We start from the raw sequence: 24,807 nt of genomic DNA, 5'->3' as shown, positions 1-24,807 counted from the left end.
CTTTTTGGAAGACCTTACATATTTAAAAAAATGCACTTTCTGGGATTTTAAGTTAAAAGGGTATCTTGCTCAATTCCAACTCCAAATAAGGGAGGAAATAAAACAGTGGTGAATCCCAAACAAATGCATTTCAATGCCATCAGGAGGCCCATCCCACAAGTGTGATCTTTAGGTCTGCATGGATTCCTTTCCTTCCCCCCAAACCCCTGGCAACTGGTGAACATATTTAACTATTTTACAAGTATCAGCCAATCCCATACCACCACCATAAACAAAATAAATAGAGAGCAGACTTTATCCAATATAAATTTGTTTTTATTGAAGCAGCAGTCACATGACTTTATATCTAGCCTTTAGATTAGGCCTGACAGAGTGAGCCAGCCCTAAAAAAATGATGTTTCTTTTTGCACTAAGAGACATAACATGTTTACATACATCATCCAGTATTGGAAATGAGCAGATTCAAACACAACATGTGTTGGTAACCTGGGAGGTACAGCCCCACTGTTTGTGGTGTTCATATATTTTACAGATACTCCCAAAGACCATTACTAATGGGATGAAAGTTAAAAGAAAATACAGCTACACCAAACCATGAACACAGTAATCAAAGACAGCAGCTTATACACATTTTAAAAATTTGTCCCTTTCAGGGACATTTCGTTCTTTTCAAAGCAGTGTCTGCAAAGCTTCCTCTACATCAAATCCAAAGGTTTCCAAGATGGAAGCTGCACCTCTTGGGGCCATACAATATAATAAGATCATTTAAAGAAGGAGAACTAGTGTTTGCATCTTGATTTTTATAACAAAGATCCATGTTTCTCTAATTGGAGGAACGGAGATGGTGATGTGACTATATACCGCAGTAGCAGAATAGGTAGGGTGAAGAAAAGGGGGTTGGGTACTGAAATAAAGACCACACACTTGTGAATTTTAATTTCATTTCCAGGCTAACCTACTTTTTATTTAATGCAAATTACAGTACCAGTTAACTATTTCCAAACCAAGTCACATAGAACAAAATGTATTTACAAGGGAATGGGGAAAGGGAAAAAAAACATTGAGCATACTTTTCACAAAAAAGTTTATATTTAAAATGAAAAAAATATCAGTCACAGAGGCATTCAAGTAGTAATAATGTTATACAGATTTTGCTTTTCCTTTATATCAAGACAGATTTGCACAAGTGTTTGCAATAGTTTGTATACAACCCACAGTCCTTTATATATATATATATATATAATAAATTTTGTTTAGATTTGTTTTTAAGATGGAAGTGGTCACGCTAATTGGTATGTGTACAGGCCCAAGTGATCCATCGGCAACACACTTATAAATGCAAATTTTACAGGCAAGCACATTTTCATACATCTATCTGTATCTGCCTGTAGACAGATATAGTAAGAAAAAAAAAAAACAAACAAAAATGAACACAAGGAAGTCTACTTTGTCAAGCTAACCCCTTATGTACTGGTTGTCATTTTGCTTTTATTGCAGAGGTACAAAACGGAGCAACAAACGTGAATAAAATGTCATAACCCTTGTGAAAATAATCCAAACCCCAGGGATTATTTTCAAAGCCTCTCAAACGTAGACCTTAGTCTGGGACTCTACTCTGCTTTTCTCTCTTATTTTCAGTGGCTCAGGTTTCTACTAGAAAAGACAGATTTTATTGGAAAACATGCTTAGTTTATTTTTCTATATAGGGGAGAAAGTGTTCGGCTCTGTGATTAGATGATCACTAACATCAAACAATAGAAATCAGATACAATTTTGGTTTAAAACAAAGAAAAAAAAACCCCAAACTCCTGGGGATCTGGCATTGGCCAAACTTCCTTTGGAAGATTCCAAAGTTAAATCCCTTAAAAAGGAAAGGGAAAAAGAAATGAAATGCCAGTGTCTTTATATCCACAGGGATAGAGAATACAGTAGTCCTCTCAGAAACCTTTGCATTGGTGCAGACAAGATGACTGGTCAGGTAGGCTTTGTTAAAACACAAACCAAAAATATGTGTCTAAAAATTAAGAGGACTTAAAAAACTGACACAACATGTCACTGGAAAGAAGGTGCAGTCTTCTGCCTTGCTGGAATGAACACACGATGTTTCAAAAATAGCAACCTTTGGTTTGGTAAAGTTTTTTTTTCTACTACTCAAGACATCTTATATGGAGTACTCGGAGGCAAAACAAATGATTTTGATTTTTTTCTTTCAAAACAGGCCTTCATGATGGGCACACAGTAAAAATTAAACTTATTTTTTTAAGAACAAAATTAAAATGACATTTTACTAAACAGGGGTAGAGGTGGCAGGAGGGAGGGGATGGGCTAAAAGTTCCCTTGTTACAACGACAGCCCTCTATCAACACGCTGGAGTTCCATGCAGTAACTGCTAGTAATTAATTGCACTGTAGCATTTTAGACCACTGATGTATCAAAACTCAATACTATTAAGAAACTCTGATTTATAAAACCATCTCTCTCTCTCTCTCTCTCTCTCTCTCTCTCTCTCTCTCTCTCTATCAGGAGGGAAGCAGATAAAGAGGAGGGCATGTAAGGCTCCCGGAATCTGCTGTCTGTAAGACCCATGGTTAGGATTTGGGGAAGAGATGAGCAAACTCGAATCTATTCGGTATCTTCCAGATCTAGGGCTCGCTGGCACTACACTAAGTCCCTGGATGGACTTAAGTATGAAATGAAACTCATCACTGGTACTGACTGAGGAGGAAACAACTGTTCAGAACCAAAACCAAGGCAGGGCTTAAATGAAATGAGATCATGAACATGGTTTCCTCTTTCCACTCCTGAGCATGGTATCACTGAAATTAACTGTGGAAGGGGCAAAGACACTGTTAGGAGCGAGCTAGTATTTCAAAGGGAAAGGGGTGGGACAGGGACACATGGATAGAAAAACCAATTAAAACTTAAAAAATGAAAAACAAAAACAAAAAACAAACACATGGAAGCGAAGGCACTCCAAACTATATAGATACACTATACATTGCTAGAGTTATTGTTACAATAATACAGGCCGGTACCTACTGTACAGAGTTAAAACTATATGGCTTTAAAAAGCTCGTCTACATTTTGTCTGATTATTAAACAGAATCACTGCCCTGAACAGTAACTTTTTGCTCATTAATAACAGTTCCTGGGTCCACATATTTACATACAAAACAATAAAACTTAAATTTAAAAACACTGAAAGAAAATATAATGTACAAGCTTGAATTTGGTGAGGAGCTTTTATTATTATTATTATTATTATTATTATTATTTACAAAAAGATATTCAGAGACCTGGATCTCACTTGTATAAAAGAGTTCTGTGATACCGCCATGATCCTTGAGAAAGAAAAATCACACACCTCAGCCCTCACACACACACACACACAATAAAATGAGAGAAAAGCATTGTACTTTTCTCTCTTCTTCTCTTACCCCAATTATGGGGGCAAAGGAGGGGGGAGTGTTTCCTAAAACAAGCACAGATTTTTTTTATGGACTCTAGTGGGTATACCAAGTCCAGAGTATGTCTGTGTCCAAATGTTTGGCTGGGCAGTCTGGTGTGAAAGCAGGTTTACTTCTCTGTCAGAGACCTGCTGTTCAGCTTCTTTATAAATCTTTTCTGAAAATGGTCTATCAAAGCCATTCCCTTTAGGAATTACCCAGCCAAATACTTTGATTCAGACTTCTTTCAAATCTTAATTAGCTCTCAGAAGCCCATTAGAAAATGTAAAAGTCAATTTGTTTGATTTGGTTTGACTGAGTGTGTTTCCTTTCTCACGAACTCTGATACAACCAGAGGTTTGAGAAACCCTTTTTGTGGCCTAAGAGCTTAGCTAAACAGTGAGTGAAAACTAAGATGGCTCACAGTTGCCCTTCCGGGTACTGGTTCACTTCAGCAGGCAGTAGGACTCTCTTGGAGAGTCACACACACTTGGTTAAGAAGCAGGACAGGGAACTGGGACCTGCGTGAGGGCCGCCAAGAGACTCCACTTCCCAATCACAGGGAGGGCGCAAGACCCCGAACATGACCTCAGGTGGCAATGAGGGTGAAGGGAGGCTACAGTCTAGGGCTCAGCTCCTCAGCCCTGCAGTCATCAGCTAACCTTGGAAGGTGTGTAGGGAAAGAGTGGTAGAAAGGAAAGGCGGCCATCACTCAAGTGATCTTTAAATGTAAAGTACAACTGATTGTGCCTTAAAGATTCATAGGTCAAGTAATGGCCCATAAGCACCAAGGTGACTAAGGTTCATTTTCGAGTATATAAGGCCCACAAAGATGGCAACCTTAAAAGTATAAAACAAACTAGTTGTGAAAATCTATTTCCTCACTGCAAACATAATCCTTCAATCCTCTTTGCTTTCCAAGGAATATTGCTTTTTCTTCAAAAACAGAGACTGAGTCTTACACCGTTCACTGATACACAAAGAGAACAGAACAAAAACTCTTAACTGGGTGTGGGGGGAAACATTCTTCTTCTCATGCTTCAACCAGTTGATTTTGATACTGTGGACAAAAACAAAAATAAAAGGCAGTATTGAATCTATGTATATATAACATATATACATACACACATTTATATAATCAGCTTTCCTATAAAGTCAGCAGGTACACGTGACTGTTTATACCATTTTGATGTGTAGTTCTTAAAATTCCTACCATCTAAAATCATAATGGTCTATCTGACATACATCAATAAATAAAAATTTAAAAGCATGAGGTTAAAAAAAAGCTGAAATTAAATACAGATTTCTAGATTTGGATTTAAAATTAGAACTATGTGCAGAATGTGGCAATTTCTGCAAGCTCAATTTGTAATTAAAAAATATGAAAAATAAACCAGTAGACTGTTACAGTTCACATTATTTAACTATAATGTCCTCTCAAGTGTCTCTTTCCAAGGGAAGCAACTTTAGAAACAAGTCTGGACAAATTCGTTCACAGTGCTGAGATCTGGCCTTGGCCTGTGCCCTTCCTCCAGGTTCATCAGCTTTTGACCTCTGCAGCCAGACTGACTGGCTCAACACCCTCTCAGCCTTCTCCTAGGCCACTAGGTTAAACTGTACTAAGATCTGCAGAGAACCTTCAGTCAGGCAAACAAAGACCTGCACTCGGAGCACGCTTGCTCCTCTGATCGCCTCCTCTTGAGTTTCTTCACCACTAGCACTGATTACAAGCAAAACAAGACCTTATCAAGTCAATTAAGAATCTTCAAACTTTATTGACCTCCCTGGGTTACATACAAATGATACACATTTCCTTTTTTGTCTGACACACCTGCCACCAATATGCCAAAGGCAAGTCTTCAAATACCAGAGGATATGGATTAATTTTACAAGTGACATTTAAGTCCCCACTGAGTTATATACCTGCTAAAGCTCCCAACCAATTTCAAGCTGTGCACTAGCCCAAAGTCTTACACTTGACTTGAAAAGAAAACAAAGTTCAAAAAAACTTCAGCACAGAACAAAGTCTTCTTCTTTGTGGAAGGGGCATGAGGCAGGAGTCCTGTTTTTAAAGTATACAACAGCAGACTTTTGATAAAAAAGATTGTCGTGGGAGAGAGATTGTGTGTTCTAGTGCTCCGCTTCCCTCCCCACAACCCCTCCCACCCCCTGGATCTCCCTCAAAGTGAGAATACAATGAAATTGGTTTGTATTTATAGATATTTTACAAGGTTAAATAAGAACAACAATAATAATAAAAAAATTGAACACTAAAATGAGCAGGTTTTTTTTCTCTTTTTAATTTTCTTTCCAAACGTGACCAGTGTTGCTGAGTGACACTCAAGTAACTGGTGGTTTTTCCTGTGCAGTTGGCCGCTGGGGGCTGTTCAGGTGGAGTTGGAAGCTGATGCAGAAGCAGCGCTGTTGGTCTGTCCACGGTCTCCAGCATTAGCATCTGCAAATCAAAAGTCCCGAGAGAGCATGAGCAGTGCTGTAACAGCCCAAAGAGAAAAGCACACTGCCCGAATTGCAGACTGTGAGCCGGTGGTCTTCCAAGCTGTATCTAAAAATGTTTTAAATATGGCCAATACCATAAAATCCGAATTTCTTTCTGCTTAGAGCTAAACCCATGCCTTGGCCTGGTCCTGGTGCAGGAAAGATAGTGTCTTTGAGTAAGTTATAGACTCAGGGGGCCAGACCCCACTTATGCCAAAACTCTTGCTACAGCTGGGATTAACAGTACATGCATGAATACTCAGTTGGGAGTCAGCTCACTTGAAAATAAATGAACATCGCACAGCTGCGAAAACTTGCTAAAAATTCTGAACCGTGTTATAATGTGCCATCTGCTTAAGTGTAAAATGGGTGGAGGCAATGAATGTAATACGGGTCAGTGTTGAGGCAGAAGCGCTATGCATAAATCAAGTTCAGCTGTTCACTTTCCAAGTACCCCCCCCCCCCTTTAAACTCCATTATTATTTCACAGCATCTATTAACATTTAAGCAGTTATTTAGTTGCATCTGGGGCAGCACTGCCTCTCAGGTAGGCAACAAGACTGCTGTTCAGTCGGCTAGTCCAGCCACATCCCTGTGTCATCATGTATGTGACTGTTAATACACAGCTGGGCAAATTTTCTCCCTAGCACTTCATGCTAAGCCTTGAGCAAGAAGAGAAGTGGCTTGACTGGGATGGGTAACTTCTATGAGCCATCTCCCTAGAAGTCATACTGCCCTTGACCATACAAGCTGGTGACACTAAAAAACAAGTCCAGAAGTTTTGTCTCCCTAGAGGCTATAGCTATATCCTATGATGAGTTAAACAACTGTTATGGCTGAATGTAACATTTGGTCCTTGGATCTTTCTTGTTTGAATTTTCTTAATTAGAGGAAGAAACAAACAAAACCCAAAAACACACAGGAACTCTTCACATAAGGATTAGGTGTTCAGTTTATCATTCCAATGGCTACTCTATAAAAATTAAACTTCTTTTCTAAATTCCTGATTTTTCCTGCCCTCCAGCCTTCCTTCTATATATTTAACTCAGCCTTTGGGGAAGAAATGTTTATATCTCTTAATTTGGTTATGTGTAATTCATTTAATTTCTTCAAAACACTTAATAGCTGCTTCTACTCCTATTTTCATGCAAATAAGCACAAATATTACAGCACCAGGGTCCATGCACAGACCATATTACATTCATTAACTCATCGGTATGGCACATAGACAGGTGGCAGGGTATATGACACAGAACCTTTCTCCAAGGGCAGGTACATGCCTTTTCCAATAATCAGTAAATAACAATGTCTAAAATGTTTTCTTCATGACTCCTGGTCTTTCTTAGATATGTCTTTCTTAGCAGGAATTTTACTCTTCAATGATCATCCAAATTCTATCATCAGGGATAACATCAATTTCTGTCTATGCACATGTTGTAAGCCTTCCTCAAGAAAAACAATCATTTTCGTAATTCAGGCACAGGCTGCTTAAAAAACAAGTCTAGAAAGAGTCTGAAAGGCCACAGAGCTATTTCAGAATTACAATGTTCTTCACAAGTCCAAACTTATTGTGGCATTTCCCGTGCTTTGGCGGACTCTCAGAAACTATGCGTGATCATCACGAAATAGCACTCCTCTCTCATTTTTAGTATGTTCTGGTCTTCTTCAGGACTTAAGAGATTTACCAATCATGAGGAATTTATCTGCTTGACCAATTAACAAATATACCAGCACTGTTAGCAGCTCTGGCCATGTCAGCCATCAGCTACACCAGAGGACAACCACTAAGGCTCATCTACAAGGCCATCCAGCTCATTATGTAAATTTACTCTTTAGAAAAATCCTATTGTGTGCATGTAACCAGAACAAATTCACCTTCTGAACAATAAAATGTGAAAAGACACTTAAGCTCCTCAGATTTGTCATTTAATGATTTCATATTTCTTCTCTGAATTATCTCCAAATCACTTAGCAACTAAAATTTTAACAGCTCATTACTTTGATTACAAATATCCTTGATACCTAAAGTCACACGACTGTATTCATTCATCAAACAAAAACACCTTTGCCCACTGCAATGAATTCCACTTAAAGTCAAATTATATATGTCCTTGAGAAAAAGAACTGAGATCTGTTTTTCAGAGGCAGACAAAGTATAGGGAGGAGAAACCCAAAACAAAGAAAATATAAAGTTCTACAAACTCAATAGTAGCTCCAACAGAACACCTGGCTTAGTGACTGAACAAAACTACATTTCAGATGCTCTTCTTGGTACATACTTACTTTGTTCCTACTGTCAAATCAGAAACCTTATTTTATTTATTAAAAAAAAATTTTTTTTAACATTTATTATTGAGAGACAGAGATACAACATGAGCATGGGAGGGGCAGAGAGAGGAGGAGACACAGAATCTGAAGCCCGCTCCAGGCTCTGAGCGGTCAGCAGAGCCTGACACGGGGCTCGAACTCAACAAACTGTGAGATCATGACCTGAGCCAAAGTCGGACGCTTAACCGACTGAGCCACCCAGGCACCCCTTATTTTATTTTATATAATTGAATATGGGCCTTTTATAATAAAAACGTTTATTAATTACAAATTGTCACTGGATTTGGATGTTTACTGTAATTTCTATAACGTTTCTTCTCAAACATTTAAACAGTGACTATTTAAAAGCAGCAAAATTCATTTTGCTCATTTCTCCTGCATTCCTTTCCCTTTAACATTCATACTGGTAAAATTGATGCTACATGGCATTATGGTTTAAAGGATAGGCTAACGTCTTTTGATTATAAAGCATCCAACTCAACTATGAATAACCACAGACTGACTATACAGTCTCTTGTTTTTAGTCTTGAGATGCTATTTTGAAATTCACAATGACACATCTTTCTTAAATCTAATCTAATTCCACAAACATGGACTAAGAGACCCAGCAGTACAACTTAACAGCTGTGTGATCCTGTAACAGGTTATTTAACCTATGTCTTAATTTCCTCATCTGTAAAATGGAGATAATATCACTTGCCTATGAAATAAGACCCATAAGGTGCTTTAGCACAGCACCTGGGTTATAGTAATTGTTCAATCAATGGAAAGGTAAAAGAGACATCTAAAAATACATAAATTTATAGTTTAGTGTGACTGCAATAACCACCATCACCACCACAATAAAGGGGCAGCAACTGTTAACATCTGAGTGCTTACCAATGTGCCAGACATCATACTAAGTTCACTGCAGCATGTCATTTAGCCCACAGAAACCCAAGAAATAGGTATAATTATTGCTCCCATTTTGCAAAGGGGAAAATAGAGGCACAAAGAAATTAAGTAATGTGCCCACGGTTGCAGAGCTGACAAGCGGGAGAACTGAGTTGAGTACAGAGGGATTAGAGGAAGAGAATGATGGCCTTTATGGGCAGTACAGGGGACAGAAGAAAGGATTTCCTGGCAAAGGGAGAAAAGAGCTTAAGGGGACTTTCATTCAGACCCAACTCCTATGTAATTGATTTACTATGATTTCTAAAAGCCTATTTCTATTATCTAAAAGGGTTACTCATTAAAACAGATCTGTGAATTTATGATATGAATTAAAAATACAGTTATTTTATTTCCTAATTCTCAATATATATGGGGTATACAGAGATACAAGTGTTTTGGAAACAACTATAGAGGTGATATTTCACTGACATCTAAGCTTCTTAGAAACCAGTGCCTATTACCATCCTTCTAATGCTACTTCAGAACCAATCAACCAACTAACCAACCAACCAACCAAGGACAGATTTCAGGGAGAATGGAGAGAATAATCAGCTTTGAGGAATGAAGGTATAAGATCATTCTTACACACTGTGGTAGCCGCTTTCCAAGATGGCCCCAATGAGTCATGCCTCTTGGGTGTCGATACCCTAAGGTAGTCCCTTCCCCCAGGAATAGGGCTGACCTATGTAACCAATAGGATACTGCAGAGGCAATGAATGGTGTGTGATTTCTAAGGTCAGTACATAAAAGACACTGTGGTTTCCACCTTGTCCTCCGTCCTCCTTCTTGGATCACTTGGTTCAAGGGAAACCAGCTGCCACAATGTGACACTTTAGCAGCCCTATGGAAGGTACACATGGTAAGGGGACATGCAGCCAGGATGGATTCACCAAGCATATAAATGAGCCATCCTGAAAGCAGATCTTCCAGCCCCAGGTAAGCCTTCCAATACCTGGAGCCCTGGCTGACATCAACCTCATAAAAGACTCTGACCTAGAATCATCCAGCTAGGCAGCTTCTCAATTCCTGACCCATATAAACCATGTGAGATAATAAATGTTTATTCTTGGTTTAAGCTGCTAAATTTTGGAGTATCTTAATCTGTAGCAACAGAAAACTAACACATACACATAGGTCAAATAAGTTGAATGCCAGGCAGAATTTACACTCACAAGCCCATGAGAGCATCCCTGACCAATTCCCTTTATAAGATTAGGTATGCTCCTAATAAAATATAAAAAAGGCAAGGAAAATGGTATCAGATGATCAATTGTTTTTTCCCCTAATTCTAAGAAGATTCTATGGTTCTGTAGCTTTTGTGCTGGATAGCGCAAAGGGAATTTGTGTACGTATTTACTGAAACCAACTTTATTCTGTGTGGCTTCAGAGACAAAAATGACAAGTAGGGCAACCTCATAGTGAAGCTAAGAGTGAAGCCCTAAGGTATCTGGTTCCCGATAAAATTCATGAGGGTGCAACTTTTGTCCCACAGAATTTTTTTTTAAGCTTATTTATTTTGAGTGAGAGAGACAGGGAGAAAGAGCGAGAGCATGTGCAAGAGTGAGCAAGGGAGGGGCAGAGAGAGAGAGAATCCTAAACAGGCTCCGTGCTGACAGTGGGGCTTGATCCCACGAACCATGAGATCATGACCTGAGCCGAAATCGAGTTGGCTTAACTGACTGAGCCGCCCAGGTGCCCCATGCTCTAGAGAAAATTTTGATGTACAAAATTCCATATATAATACACATACATTTTTCTCGGAGAGGAACCATAGCTTCTCCCCTACCTCTCAGCTTTTCAGAGAACTGTCAGAGTGGCAAGATAACTGAGTCATGGATTCATTGAGCAGCTGTCTCAATACTGAGGAAACTGTCCCACCTAGTTGCTCAGGTCATAAACCAAAAGTGATCACCAGGATTCTTTCCTTTCCCTATCCCCCTACATCTAATGCATCAGCAAGTACTGTCTATTCTCCCTCCCAATGTGTTTAATCCAATGTACAAATGGCAAGGGGAAGGAGAGTGAATGGAAAGTCCCATCTTTATAAACTGTTGCCAAAGTGTTTAAATGAAAAGAGAGTTAGCAAACAAGGAAACAAGCTGGGAGGGAAGGACAGAAAACATAGGAGGCTGGGGGTTCCAAAGGCCTTGCCACCATGAATCAGCATTCTGCAACTATGGGTTTATAAAAGATAAAGCCTTCTAAGTAATGTAAGTGCTCACTGGCCCCGCAGCAACAATGGAAATGTTCTATCTACACTCTTGTATAGGGTGGCTGCTAAGCTACATATAGTTACTTAATTTTAACTGAAATTAAATAAAAATAAAAGCTTAGTTCCCTATTTATCCTAAACATGTTTCAAGTTCTTAAAAGCTATAAAAAAATCATTAAATTTTTAGTATTTTTATTATTGACAGATTAGTGAAAGAGCGTATTTCAAATATATCAAATCCTTTTTCTATTTTACATGTACTTTATAAGTATATTTGGCTAACTTTAAGTACACTTTTATTTCCTTATTTCTTTTATTATACTCTCCCAAGTCCATTTTATGTTGCTATTTGCCACTATTGTCTTTCTATTAACAGTTAGAAATGTCTCACGACAGGTCAACTCCTCTAAAAGATAAAATTTTGGCAGCCTGGGATATGTTACTTATACTGTGTAGCTAACTCAGGAAGTTCCTATTCAAATTGTTCCAAGTGGAAATATCTTTATTAAAAAAACATATTTTAGATATTAGAGTTATTAACTGACACAGGAATAAGACCATTATTTACAGAGAATCAAATGGATACCCTCAACTTGTATTTAAATTGAAATCATAACCTACATCAATGAAATGAAAGTATCATCTGTAAGGAAAAGGACTCAATTTTCATTTTTCTCTTTATAATGTCTACTATGAGTTTTTGACAGTTTTGGGTGTATAATAATGAGGGAGAGGGAGGGGGGAACCCCTCTTCAGCAAAGCATCATTACCTCTTTTTTCATATTTTTCTGAGGAAAAGATGTGCCACAAGTAGTTTCAGTCATTTCAAAAATAGAACTGCAATTCAGATGCTAGTGAGCCAAACTAGTCCACTAGCAAAGTTGGAGGGCTTGTCAATAAGACTGTTTATATTTTATCTGCCAGCACCAGAGAGGTGTTCTGGGCTCGGGCATAGAGGACACTGAAGAAATGTGGTCATTCAGGGTAGGGAACTGAAGGTCATGGGGACACAGGAAACACTTTCACCTAATTTAGGAATAAAGAATATGCTTATATGAATATAAGCAGGTGACTTCAGGCAAGAAACTAAGGAATATTTGAAGAACATCTAAAAGAATATTTGATAGGAGGTTCATCAACTTAATCAACTTTTGGAGGGGGGAAAAACCCAGGTACAATTTTTGACTCAATGGGAGAAAACAGGTTTTGAATAAAAAGAAACAATTTCTGGGGCACCTAGGTGGCTCAGTTGGTTGAGCCCCCCCGACTCTTGATTTCAGCTCAGGTCACGATCCCAGGGTTGTGGGATTGGGCCCCATGTTGGGCTCTGTGCTGAGAGTGGAGCCTGCTTAAGATTCTTTCTCACCCTCTGCCCCTCTCCCTCACTCGTGCACTCACTCACTCTCTCTCTCAAAAAAAAAAAAAAAAAAAGGAAAAAAAAAATTTCCTGAAAATAATATTTAGTGCTGCTCTGATGAAAATAATAACTAAGCTGGTTTGACTTTAGGTATCTACATAAAAAACTTGCCAAGTGAACTTGAAACCTTAACACAGGATAGGTACATCCTCATTGGTGTCATTGTGTCAAACCGACACATGTGGATGGATGTATTTCAAACACAGAGCCAATAGAAGGAAATGAGTATAGCACTGTACCTAGAAAAGACACCCACATTCTTGGGCTACCAAGTTAGTAATACCTAAAAATACATGTCCACACATGCACACAGCACCTTCTCCCACCCCCACTCTGGGCTGGCTAATGTTAAGGTAATGGAGAAATGGAAAAATATATCCACTGCCAGTGGGCAGTGTAAATTGGGACATACTTTCTGGAAGGCAAATTTGATATGTATCAAAAACTTAATCTTTCATTATCTTTTGACTTGGCAATTATACTTTTAAAGACTGAGATATAACACAAATGTCCAAGAATAAGTAATTAAGTTAAATAAATTATGGTATAGGCTTAGGATGTATAGTCCTAACCCCCTACCCCCTGAATACCATAGCCCAGTAAAAAAAAAAAAAAAAAAAAAAAAAAAAGCACGTCTCGCTGCCCATTCATATATAGACTAATATGTAAAATGTTACCTTTCATTAATCTTAGGATTGAGAACATGGGAGGCTTCTATTTTCTACAATAACTATATATTATGTTTTTAATAGAGAAAATTCCCCATTTTTAAAAGTTATATACTATTAGAAATTCCATATATATTTGGGTTAAGATAAAGAGACAACAGAAAGGACATGGTTAGGAAATGGAACACTTGAGGGCATACCCTCCAGATTCCACAATCAGACAAGATACAGATTCAGCTTTCCCAGAACACACAGTACAGTGGCAAAGAGACAAAGGATAACAGTACCTGGGGAGGGGATGAAAGGATGGTAACCATCATTTTGGAAAATATTTGATATATGGACTTAATTTGTATAATATTTTAACTCTCAAAATCAGTGAAAACAAACAATGGGAGAAATTATTCTGGGTGTAATTCTGTCCAGCTAGAAAGAACTGACTGGCGATGTAGGTGACAGGAATTCTGGAGTAAAAATAACTGTAGTAGCAAGTAAAGGGAACCACTGGCCCTGGCTAACTCTGAGCCATGACTTTAGTCAATGTATTCAGTCAATGGATTTCAAAAAGTTCAGGAAACAATAGGTATGATTTTATGGCTATAGTCTTCAAAAGGGGCTCAAAACTGACAAGAAATAGAACATCAGAAAAAACAAAACTCTGACCAAGCAATTGCAAATAATCTCAATGCAAAGTAAAGAAGAACCAAAGAAACCAACTGAAAGGGTTTTCTCTGATAAAGTCATAATTTTAAATATAGATAACATTAAGAGGGGCACATATCCAAGGAAGAACAGAAAATAACAATATGAACCTGTAAGAACAGGCCAGTTTCGGTTTAAATAAGGTAACAGCATAAGGTTTTCAAAATAAGGTCAAGAAAAGTTAAACCCTCTGACCAGGTAAAAAGACAGAGAAGACAGACCTTGTCCAACTCCTATCATGATTCCCTTTTCTGTTAGAAGGGTTTTCAACCTGGAAAGGATATAACAAAAATCCTAATAAACAAAATGCAGCCCAAGGAAGGTGAGGGCAATCTATACATTTTAAATGTCTTTAAACCCAGAATCAAAAGTCCAAGAAATAAACTCTTAAATGGATTACAGAAACCCACAGTGGACAAATAGTAGACACTAGAAATTTTCCTAAGTCTTAAAAAAAAAAAGTTTAATTTCCATTTTGATAGTTACCTTTTTGATGGAAAACATTTCTTGAAAAATTTCCTGATAACAATAAAGCATTTTATAGAACTTTTCATAACATTATTATACACATAAGCATTGTAAAGTTGGTCTACAGCTAAGCAAACAAGAGGGGTAAACAATCACTCAAGAGGCCACCAGAAAAATAATTTCTAATAAGCCTTGCCTAATACTATTTAACTTATTTTATCAGAAACTTGGGTAAAGGCAAAAAAATCTCTAAGTAGGCCCTGCCTTGCTTGTACTGTTGGACATAATTTATTAGTTGCTTAAAAGGAGGCCAAAAATTGTTATGTTTATGAAACGTGTACATGATATAGAATTGTACAGAAAACCTAACTCCTTGACACAGAACATATTCAGGATCAGGATCTGAAATCCTCATTAATATGGAGGGTAGTTGGTCATCATAAAATTTGAAGGACTTTTGGGTGTAAGGATTGGGCTGGTTCTATATAATTCCAGAGTAGGAACACAGAATGGAAGAAAGTATAGGGGACAAATTTCAGGTTGAAAAAAGGATAAACTTTCTAACAGAAATACAGACAGAATATGCTCATTCTTGCAGTAATGAGCTTCCAGTTACTGAATATACAGAAGCATGGGATAGATGGCTAGTTCTCACCAGTCAGTAAGGTGAACTGAAATCAGTGGTTTTTATTTATTTATTTTTTGAATATCAATTAGTATTTTATTTTGTTTTGTTTTTGTCAATTACTATTTTTATTTTTTTTCAATATATGAAGTTTATTGTCAAATTGGTTTCCATACAACACCCAGTGCTCATCCCAAAAGGTGCCCTCCTCAATACCCATCACCCACCCTCCCCTCCCTCCCACCCCCCATCAACCCTCAGTTTGTTCTCAGTTTTTAAGAGTCTCTTATGCTTTGGCTCTCTTCCACTCTAACCTCTTTTTTTTTTCTTCCCCTCCCCCATGGGTTTCTGTTAAGTTTCTCAGGATCCACATAAGAGTGAAACCATATGGTATCTGTCTTTCACTGTATGGCTTATTTCACTTAGCATAACACTCTCCAGTTCCATCCACGTTGCTACAAAGGGCCATATTTCATTCTTTCTCATTGCCACGTAGTACTCCATTGTGTATATAAACCACAATTTCTTTATCCATTCATCAGTTGATGGACATTTAGGCTTTTTCCACAATTTGGCTATTGTTGAGAGTGCTGCTATAAACACTGGGGTACAAGTGCCCCTATGCATCAGTACTCCTGTATCCCTTGAGTAAATTCCTAGCAGTGCTATTGCTGGGTCATAGGGTAGGTCTATTTTTAATTTTCTGAGGAACCTCCACACTGTTTTCCAGAGTGGCTGCACCAATTTGCATTCCCACCAATAGGAAATCAGTGGTTTTTAAATTTAATAGCAGAACCACTGCACTGAAAGAAACCTTACTCAGAAGACTGATATACAAAACAGATAAAGAGAGAAAACTGCTCTAGTTAAAATTCCCTACCACATCTCACACTTAACTCATCTGGCTTTGGACCAGATAATCTTTAAAGTGATTCATGTTTGATCAGTAAAACTACAATTTCTCAAGATTTATTACTCTAAATAGTTTAGATGAATGGTCTTCCAAATGGAGTGAATGAGAGGTGGGAGTGTGGAGAAAATCAGAATATATATATATATATATATATACGTATATATATATATATACATATACACACACACACACATACACACACACATATAAAATTGTGTTATATATTAATATGTATAATAAAATTATATATCATGCATATGCAAAATCATATTTTATTGACAGAATAGTATATATAATTTTCAAGAGTTTCTTATCAGAGCCATGATCAACTATAATGTCCCCAGAAACTGAGGTATTTTAAAAACAATTTAGAAAGAAAGTTTTTGAGAAAAAAAAAAAAAAAATCAACATCCATATCCACTAATTTAACACAACTGTTTTAATTTTTGTATATGTTTAACGTGTTTCTATCCATAGACAAACATTAATTTTGGCACTTGCCAACATGGTACATAAGACTTGATGAATATTTCTACAAATGTCTATAAGCTCATAATTATTTATAATTACATAAAGATGGAGATTCCATAATATATCAAAACAATTTCCTCCTGTTGACCATTCAGATCAGACTGGCTCTCCTTGTTGTTATTATATAATTATTCCTATTTGTATCTCTGTACACGGTAGCTTTTTGTCTTCTATTAGAAGTATCCTGAAGTTAAGATCTCCAAAGTGGGGTTAGTGAACTAAAAAGTATGAACTCTGGTGGTTCTTGTTATATACAGTAATGCCTTCCAACAGGTCTTAAATCAATTTACCTGCAGTCATCACCTGAACTCTGAATACAACACTAGTTTAAGCACTTTTACACTTTACATCTTCTCACAAGTCTATGTAATGAGCATTTACTATTCCTGTTTTTTATGGATAAGGAAACTGAAGCCAAGAGAGACAATAAGAGCATGTATATTTTAAGTTCTTATTAAAGAATATAACCCACATTGCCAAATTCTTATTTAAAATATAAATAATCATACATACATATTTATTTAAATATAGACAGCTGTTAATGCTGCATAGTCAATTCCTTCATCTAGATCAGCATTTCCTGAGACACGTTTGGTAACATACTTTAGTTCTCACTACTACCCCAAAAGAAAATGGTTTCCCCCTGACTATACTGTGGGGTTATGCTGTTGGCTTACACCATGGGGCGCTTAAAAAGGTATCCTTATGAAAACTCATTATTGCATTTATTATTGGAATGCTGAAGGGAACTTCATTTAATGTATCTCTTATAGTACCAAATCTGAGGCCCCAAGGGAGAAATACTCAAACAGCAGGGCCAGAAACATTTTGCTTCTCCTAAGCCATCAGTGTGCTTATTTAATGAACAATGGGAAATTTTAACAGGTAGCATTTCTTTATTTACTTTAGCCACTAGGAGGAAGCTCAAGGCAGTTATCTGAAATCCTCTTTGGTAAATATTAAGATACTCAAGTATTTTCTCCCTGTATTAAATTCCTCATACTCTATTTTACTTCAACTTTGAAGTAAACTCTTAGGACAAGAGTCCAATGTCATTTCCATATTTATACTGAAAGCTGATTTCAACTGCTTTAAGAATACACACACACACACACACACACACACACACACACACACACACAGTAAAACCTTGGATTGTGAGTTCTTCAAGTGTTCTGCAAGATGAGCAAACATTTCTAATATATTTTAACCTAATAAACGAGCGATGTCTTGTAATAAGTGTAGTACCTGGTGGAGAATGTCATATGACCACAACTCAGCCAATGGTTCTTGAAATCCAATTTGATACACAAGTGCTTTGGATTACAAACATGTTTTCAAAACAAATTATCGCAAACCAAGGTTTTACTGTATTTTTTTGGCAGCGGGTGTGTGTGTGTGGGGGAAATCTGCTGTAACTTGTATCAATGCAACATAAAGATCAGGTTATACTATGCTTCGACCAGGCAGGTAATATGCCCCAAACCTTACTTTAATTTGTTTAGTATCTCATACTAAGGAAGTCATTTAAAATTACCCAAAACTTACCAATCATAATTCTCATTTGTATTCATAATCCAAAGCACTTCTAACAAAACTCCTGGAAACTAGCTCAACAAGTAACTGCATTAATTCAGGGTTAGGGGCTGTTTCATGTTTTGAACAATCAACCTACTCTACTCAGGCCAGGGATTTATTAAGTTTATTAATAGCTCATCTAAGCAATTCTATCTTGCTTTTAAATAAATTGGTCATAGTTTAAAAACATTTATATTTTAAAAATTTAAAGCACAATTCAGCATATATTTGATTTTTACAATATTACTCTAGGAGAGTACTGCCACTCATTTTACGGGTTGAGAAAACTAATAAGACATTACTAAAACTAATGAAGTTCATATGACTTTCTCAAAGTAGCATGTGCTGATGGAACTAGAACTAGAAAAGAAACCTTTCTAGACTTTTTCTGGAATGAAGGTAGGACATGGACTAAAGTGAAATGTTTCTCATCTTTATTAGCAATGTTCTAAAAAAACTTTGCAGAGGAACAAACAACTGTGTGTCAGAAAACAAGAGATGAATTATGACCTTTCTGCTGAATGCTAAGAACTAATAATGAAAGATTTTATCTCTCGCAGCATCAATGCCCTTAGGCAAAAATGGGTCTGATCAAACTCAATTCAATGTAACAGATGATTTAAACAGCATCTAGCCATTCTTCGGAGAACCTTTAAATTCATTAGAGAATTGGGAGATTTTCAGAATATCTGCAGTTCTCACAAAATCAGGCCCCATTACCTGGCTAAGGAGACTAGCAGTATACCCGAGCTCTAACCTAGGAGACCATGAGGGCATTTTTTTTTTTTTTTCACAGATGAGATCTAGTCACTTTTGATCTAAATCTTAAGTGTATTTACACTACAGTTCTAGCCCTTTCAAAATATTAAATTATACCAATCTATATTTATACTTCTTGAAAATTTGCCTCTCTAGTATACATATATAGTTTACATTCAGAGTGATGGAACTAAAGTAAATTACCTTCAATATTATTACATTTGTACAGATTGTTTCCTGGTACAAGTATCTCATCTGACCTATATTAATCAAGAAATTATTTGAAAAGAATGATTTTTAATATAACAACTAAGATGACAGAATTTAACATTAAGATATTTACAATTTATATCTAAAGTATTTATGGGGTCCTTTCATGCTTTTTGGAAATAAAGCAACATTTTATTCACATTTATTCATTTGGCTGTGCTATGTTTTTAATACCTGGATGGTATTAAATGTTCACATGTATCAAATGAAATAAAATGGAAGTAATCATGTCTTTAAATAAAACAGTATTTTTTTTTGCATTTAATAACTTGTTTTATTTTTTATTTTTTTAAATTTATATCCAAATTAGTTAGCATATAGCGCAACAATGATTTCAGGAGTAGATTCCTTAACGCCCACTACCCATTTAGCCCATCCCCCCTCCAACAACCCCTCCAGTAACACTCTGTTTTCCATATTTATGAGTCTCTTCTGTTTTGTCCCCCTCCCTGTTTTTATATTATTTTTGTTTCCCTTCCCTTATGTTCATCAAAACAGAATATGTTTTTATGGAAGAGACTTATGTTCTCACCTGAGGCTGCTGTGGCATTTGTAGGGGTTGAAGCAGCTGCTTGAATCCGAGCATGAGGAGGAATAAGAATGGTAGCTAGAGGTGGATTACTTGACAGTTCTAAAGAGAAGTAAGATACGTGTTAGAACCCATTTTGAACTCTGTATGTGAAACTACTTTTATTGTTAACAATAAGCATAAAATACTGCATTAAAACACTGCCTTAACAGAAAAAAAGACATGATAAACCTACATCTAAAACTAAATCAATGAGCTAGAAATCAATTTATAGACAAAGTCCACAGAAATGTTGTACACATAACTAAGGCACTATCTGCTAAAATTAGAATATGTCTGAGAAGTAAAGATAGGTTAGGGAACTGTACTGGCTGATGGTTTGAGAATAAGCATATCACTAAGATATATTTCCATCTTTCATTAACTTAAATATACTAGGTTTTCCCATACGGCTCTGACAGTATTTGACTACAGGAATTGAGAGTGATGATGCCATAGAAAAGAGACTAGGACTATTGTTTGCGTATGCATGCATGGACCAAACTACCCGACTGTTAAAAGTTTCATTGCTTTTATTAAAAATAATTTTTTTAAGTTTATTTATTTTGAGAGAGACAGAAATAGTGCAAGCAGGGGAGGGGCAGAGAGAGAGAGAGAGGGAGAGAGAGAGAGAATCCCAAACAGGCTCCATGCTGCCAGCGCAGAGCCTGACCTGGGGCTCAAACTCATGAAACCATGAAATCATGCCCTGAGCCGAAACCAAGAGTCAGACGCTTAACCGACTGAGTCACCCAGTTACCCCAAAAATCAGAATGGTTTTATTCCACTCTATTTTCCTTTTTAACTCAGTAAGATCATTACTTTGATTCTAAGTTTGAAATAGGCTTTTTACCTTCATGTAGAAGTTTTTGTCAACTGTAAACAGCGTGGCTTTCTTTAAAGAACCAAGTTCTATATATAAGCCTTAAGAAGCAATTTAAGATGACACTGGATCTAATGATGCACACATATAGCAAGAAGTGGTAGTGAGCTCTTACATGTAAGTATCTGGTATTAGCTTTGGTAACGTGACTGTTTTCCTGGTCTGCCCGGGATAACTCTGGTTTATTTTTGTTATCCCATCATTTATCTAGTGACTGTTGATTTTCATGCTCGTAAGTGTTGCAATTTGAAGGGATAATTACACAACCATACTAGTTACAGGAAGACATTCTTTGAGCTACTGCATACATTTTGACAATTTACAGACATGGCATGGAATAAAAAAAAGTTAAACAGTATAATCTTAAAGTAAATTCACATAACAAAATTAACCATTTTAAAGTGTACGGTTTAGCGGCATCTAGTACATTCACAATGTTGTACAACCATCATCTCTATCTAGTTTTAAAACACTGTCATCACTCAAAGGGAAACCTTTAGCACTCACTCCCCATTCGTCCCTCCCCCCCCAGCCCCTAGCAAGGGAAATAGTGTTTTAATATAGTAGCTTAAAAACATTTTCTGTTGCAAATCCCCTGTTAATATGGACTTATTCAAACTGGTGCCTAAATATCTAAATTTTATACTAAATGATACCAGATTCTGGTAAAAATAAACAAACAAAAAACCCTCAACAAACCTATCCCAAGATTTATGAAAAATGAATGGGAACAAAAGCCTAAAACTGAGTGAAGACTATTAATTTTTCCCCTTAAATGAGAAGATGTAAGGCAGCTTCCCTGGATAGAAGTATTTCTCATGTCTTCCCTGGAAGCCAGTTAGAAAACCATTGCCTTAATGATCAAGTTTGAAGAGATGCTGTTTTCTCACAATCAGCTTTTAGCTGTTTTGGTTCTCACAGAGGAAAAGGAACATCCTAAGTTGTTTTATTTCTAGTTAATCCAATTTTAACCCACAATCTTGTATCTATGAAAGCAACAGAATCCTAATTACCATGGCTGATGACTCTATGGTTCTAGTAATAAAAATTAATGCAGGGTGTGGTAACTACTTTTGATTAACCTAAAAGATTTACCATCTCAATTACAATTAAAATCTGCTAAAATAGAAAGGCTTCTTAAAATTCATCCATCCATCCTCCCATCTGTCTATCAATACTGAGCATAAAACTGTGTGAGGTCAGAGAAAAAGATAACCATCTTTGATGAAAAGAAATTGAAAATGGAAGGTCAACTGCACAAATAAGCCAGCAAGAAAGGCATTCAACCTATTCAGGATAGGGGCACTTTTAAATTAAAAAGATCTCTAGGAGGGACACCTGGGTGGCTCAGTCGGTTAAACGTCCGACTCTGGCTCAGGTCATGATCTCACGTCACGGTTTGGGAGTTTGAGCCCTGCATTGGGCTCTGTGCTGACAGCTCAGAGCTGGAGCCTGCTTCAGATTCTGTGTCTCCCTCTCTCTCTCCCCCGCTCCCCTGCTCATGCTCTGTCTCTCAGAAATAAATAAAAATTAAAAACAAAACAAAAAAAAATGATCTCTATGACTAAGTGCCCAACATCTAAAAGAAAATCTAAAAACGGAAAAGATGACCAGAGATTTTAAGGCATTTTGACAAAGCCACTTTTAATATTATCTGTAAAATGAAAATATCAGCAGTCTGTGGTCACTGTACTTACTGCCCATGCTGCCCACTTTCTCCCATTCATTTACTCTCTTATCAGATCACCTATCTTTCTATGTATCTGTATATCCAGTTGAAGGGTCATGGTGGTTTTAGGTCTCTCTCTCTCTCTCACACACACATACACACACACACACACACAAACACAAACACACACACGTATAGGGCTTGAAAAAAGCAACCTCTTTTTCCTTAGGAAGTAGACACCATTTGGGTCTAGGGTAGGGAGAGAGGGGTAACTAATGAAAAGAAAGGAGAAAAGTGAAGAAAATAAGGAAACAAGAAAAAGAGAAGCTGTGGGATCCTGGAGGTTTTGCCATATCCAAATACAGAGGGGAGAGTAAGTAAATTCCACAGAACAACTACAAAGACAAGATTCTTAACCTAGAGTCAATGAGTGGCCTTTGGGTGGAGGCAGGGGGCTTTTGCAAGTTTTTTTGACTTTGACATACTAAAAGTTAAGGAATCCTAAACCCTTCCCATATCTATAACTCACTATCCTTCTTCTTTTCCTTAATTATAGGGATTCCTTGAAGTCCACTGCTTTCCATCTATTAGCTTTTCTCTACTTCAGAGAGATTATTAATTGTTGTAACTTTTGCCTATGTGAAAAAGGAAACCTCCTTATATTCTTGCTATAGTCCTGTTCTCTACACTAAAGTCTATTCCTTTTGTGGGGACAGATTATGGGCACTTCTATGGGGCTGGTACAAAATGGCTGTAATGATTTTTTGCTTGCAAGAATTACAACCACTCCCGGTCTCCCTGTCTATCCATGACAATGAAAAATAAGGGAATTGAGGCAATGAGTGCAGATCCAAACTGCAGTGTGGGCACAACAAAGCAAAATAAGATGACATTTTAAAGGACAGGTACAGCAAAGCAACAGAACTTTTCAGGATCAGGGAGAGTGCATGTATTCTTGAAGACAGAGAATAAGAAGTACAGAAAAGACTGAAAATAAAAAGTAAGCTGACAAAAAAAGGAAATAGTATTATTTAATAAATATTTGTCCTAGGCTTGAGAGTACGGAGATAATTAAGGAAACAAGGAGGTCCGTAATACTGAATTGGGGCTAGTTCGGAGAAAAGGTAGTAATAAGATAGACCATGTTATCTCAGAGACATGGTTGAAAACAACATAGCAACAGGCTCAGAAGGCTTTGGAAACGTTAATGATGATAAAGGTTTCTTTAACCAACTGCAGACACCATGAAACTATCCATCAAAAAAACCATATAGTAGTTTATCAGGGAATATCAAGAATCTTTTGATGGTGTATCAATCATTATGTGCTCCATAACCAAACACTTTAATGGACAATTTAAATAAAAGCAAAATGAATTTTAAAATAGGTATCGATAAAGCCAAGATACAGGTGTGCTATTACCAAGGGACACATGCACCCCCATGTTTATAGCAGCACTATCAACAATAGCCAAAGTATGGAAAGAGCCCAAATGTCCATCGATGGATGAATGGATAAAGAAGATGTGGTATATGTATACACAATAGAGTATTACTTGGCAATCAAAAAGAATGAAATCTTGCCATTTGCAACGACGTGGATGGAACTGGAGGATGTCATGCTAAGTGAAATTAGTCAGAGAAAGACAAAAATCATACGACTTCACTCATATGAGGACTTTAAGAGATGAAACAGATGAACATAAGGGAAGGAAAACAAAAATAATATAAAAACAGCGAGGGGGACAAAACAGAAGAGACTCATAAATATGGAGACCAAACTGAGGGTTGCCGGAGGGGTTGTGAGGGAGGGGGATGGGCTAAATGGGTAAGGGGCATTAAGGAATCTACTCCTGAAATCATTGTTTCACTATATGCTAATTTGGATGTAAATTTTAAAAAATAAAAATAAAATAAAAAAATTAATAAAGCCAAGATAGATATTCATCAACTAAAAAGCTGACTGAATTCATTTAACTAAATTTTGCTGCACTGTTGTTTATAATGCAAATGAAAGAAGAAACATTCCCATGAAAGGGCAAACTGAATAAACTCAAACATACCTGACTACTTGATAAAGCAATCTTTTAAAATATTAAAACAAAACATAAATTTAGTTGACGAAACCTTAAGTATTCCTTAAAGTTTCTATTCTTCCAAATATGAATCCCAAATTCAATGATAAGTAGATAAGAAACTTTCCTAGGTTTTTTTTGGGGGGGTAGGGGGGACAGTGGCTCAGTGGGTGGGTAGGGTGTATATGTTTGTTCAAACTGTGTATAGTGTGAAAGCTGAGGATAAGTTGGAGAGAAGCAATCAATGTGCTAACCAGAGGGAAGAAA

At 36.9% G+C, this 24,807-nt stretch overlaps 1 protein-coding gene across 3 annotated transcripts in view; it reads right to left on the bottom strand.

Annotated features, from left to right (window-relative positions):
• Positions 1-293: 293 nt before the first annotated feature.
• GSK3B (glycogen synthase kinase 3 beta) overlaps positions 294-24,807 on the bottom strand; it is a 195,490-nt gene continuing 170,976 nt past the window's right edge. For 2 of the 3 annotated variants that reach the window (XM_058731275.1, XM_058731276.1), the window contains 2 exons: positions 19,879-19,977; positions 294-5,901 (listed from right to left, as the gene is read on the bottom strand). In XM_058731275.1, the coding sequence (XP_058587258.1) occupies positions 5,834-5,901; positions 19,879-19,977 (167 nt within the window). In that variant the 3' untranslated portion in view covers positions 294-5,833. Of the gene's footprint in view, positions 5,902-14,423; positions 14,474-19,878; positions 19,978-24,807 lie in introns of all 3 variants that reach the window. The other variant, XM_058731277.1, reaches the window with a different exon arrangement.

The sequence above is a fragment of the Neofelis nebulosa genome, chromosome 5, assembly GCF_028018385.1.
Source record: "Neofelis nebulosa isolate mNeoNeb1 chromosome 5, mNeoNeb1.pri, whole genome shotgun sequence".
Lineage (NCBI taxonomy): Eukaryota > Metazoa > Chordata > Mammalia > Carnivora > Felidae > Neofelis > Neofelis nebulosa.
The sequence above is the reverse complement of the archived record's forward strand: the minus strand, read 5'-3'. Positions and strand labels throughout refer to the sequence as shown.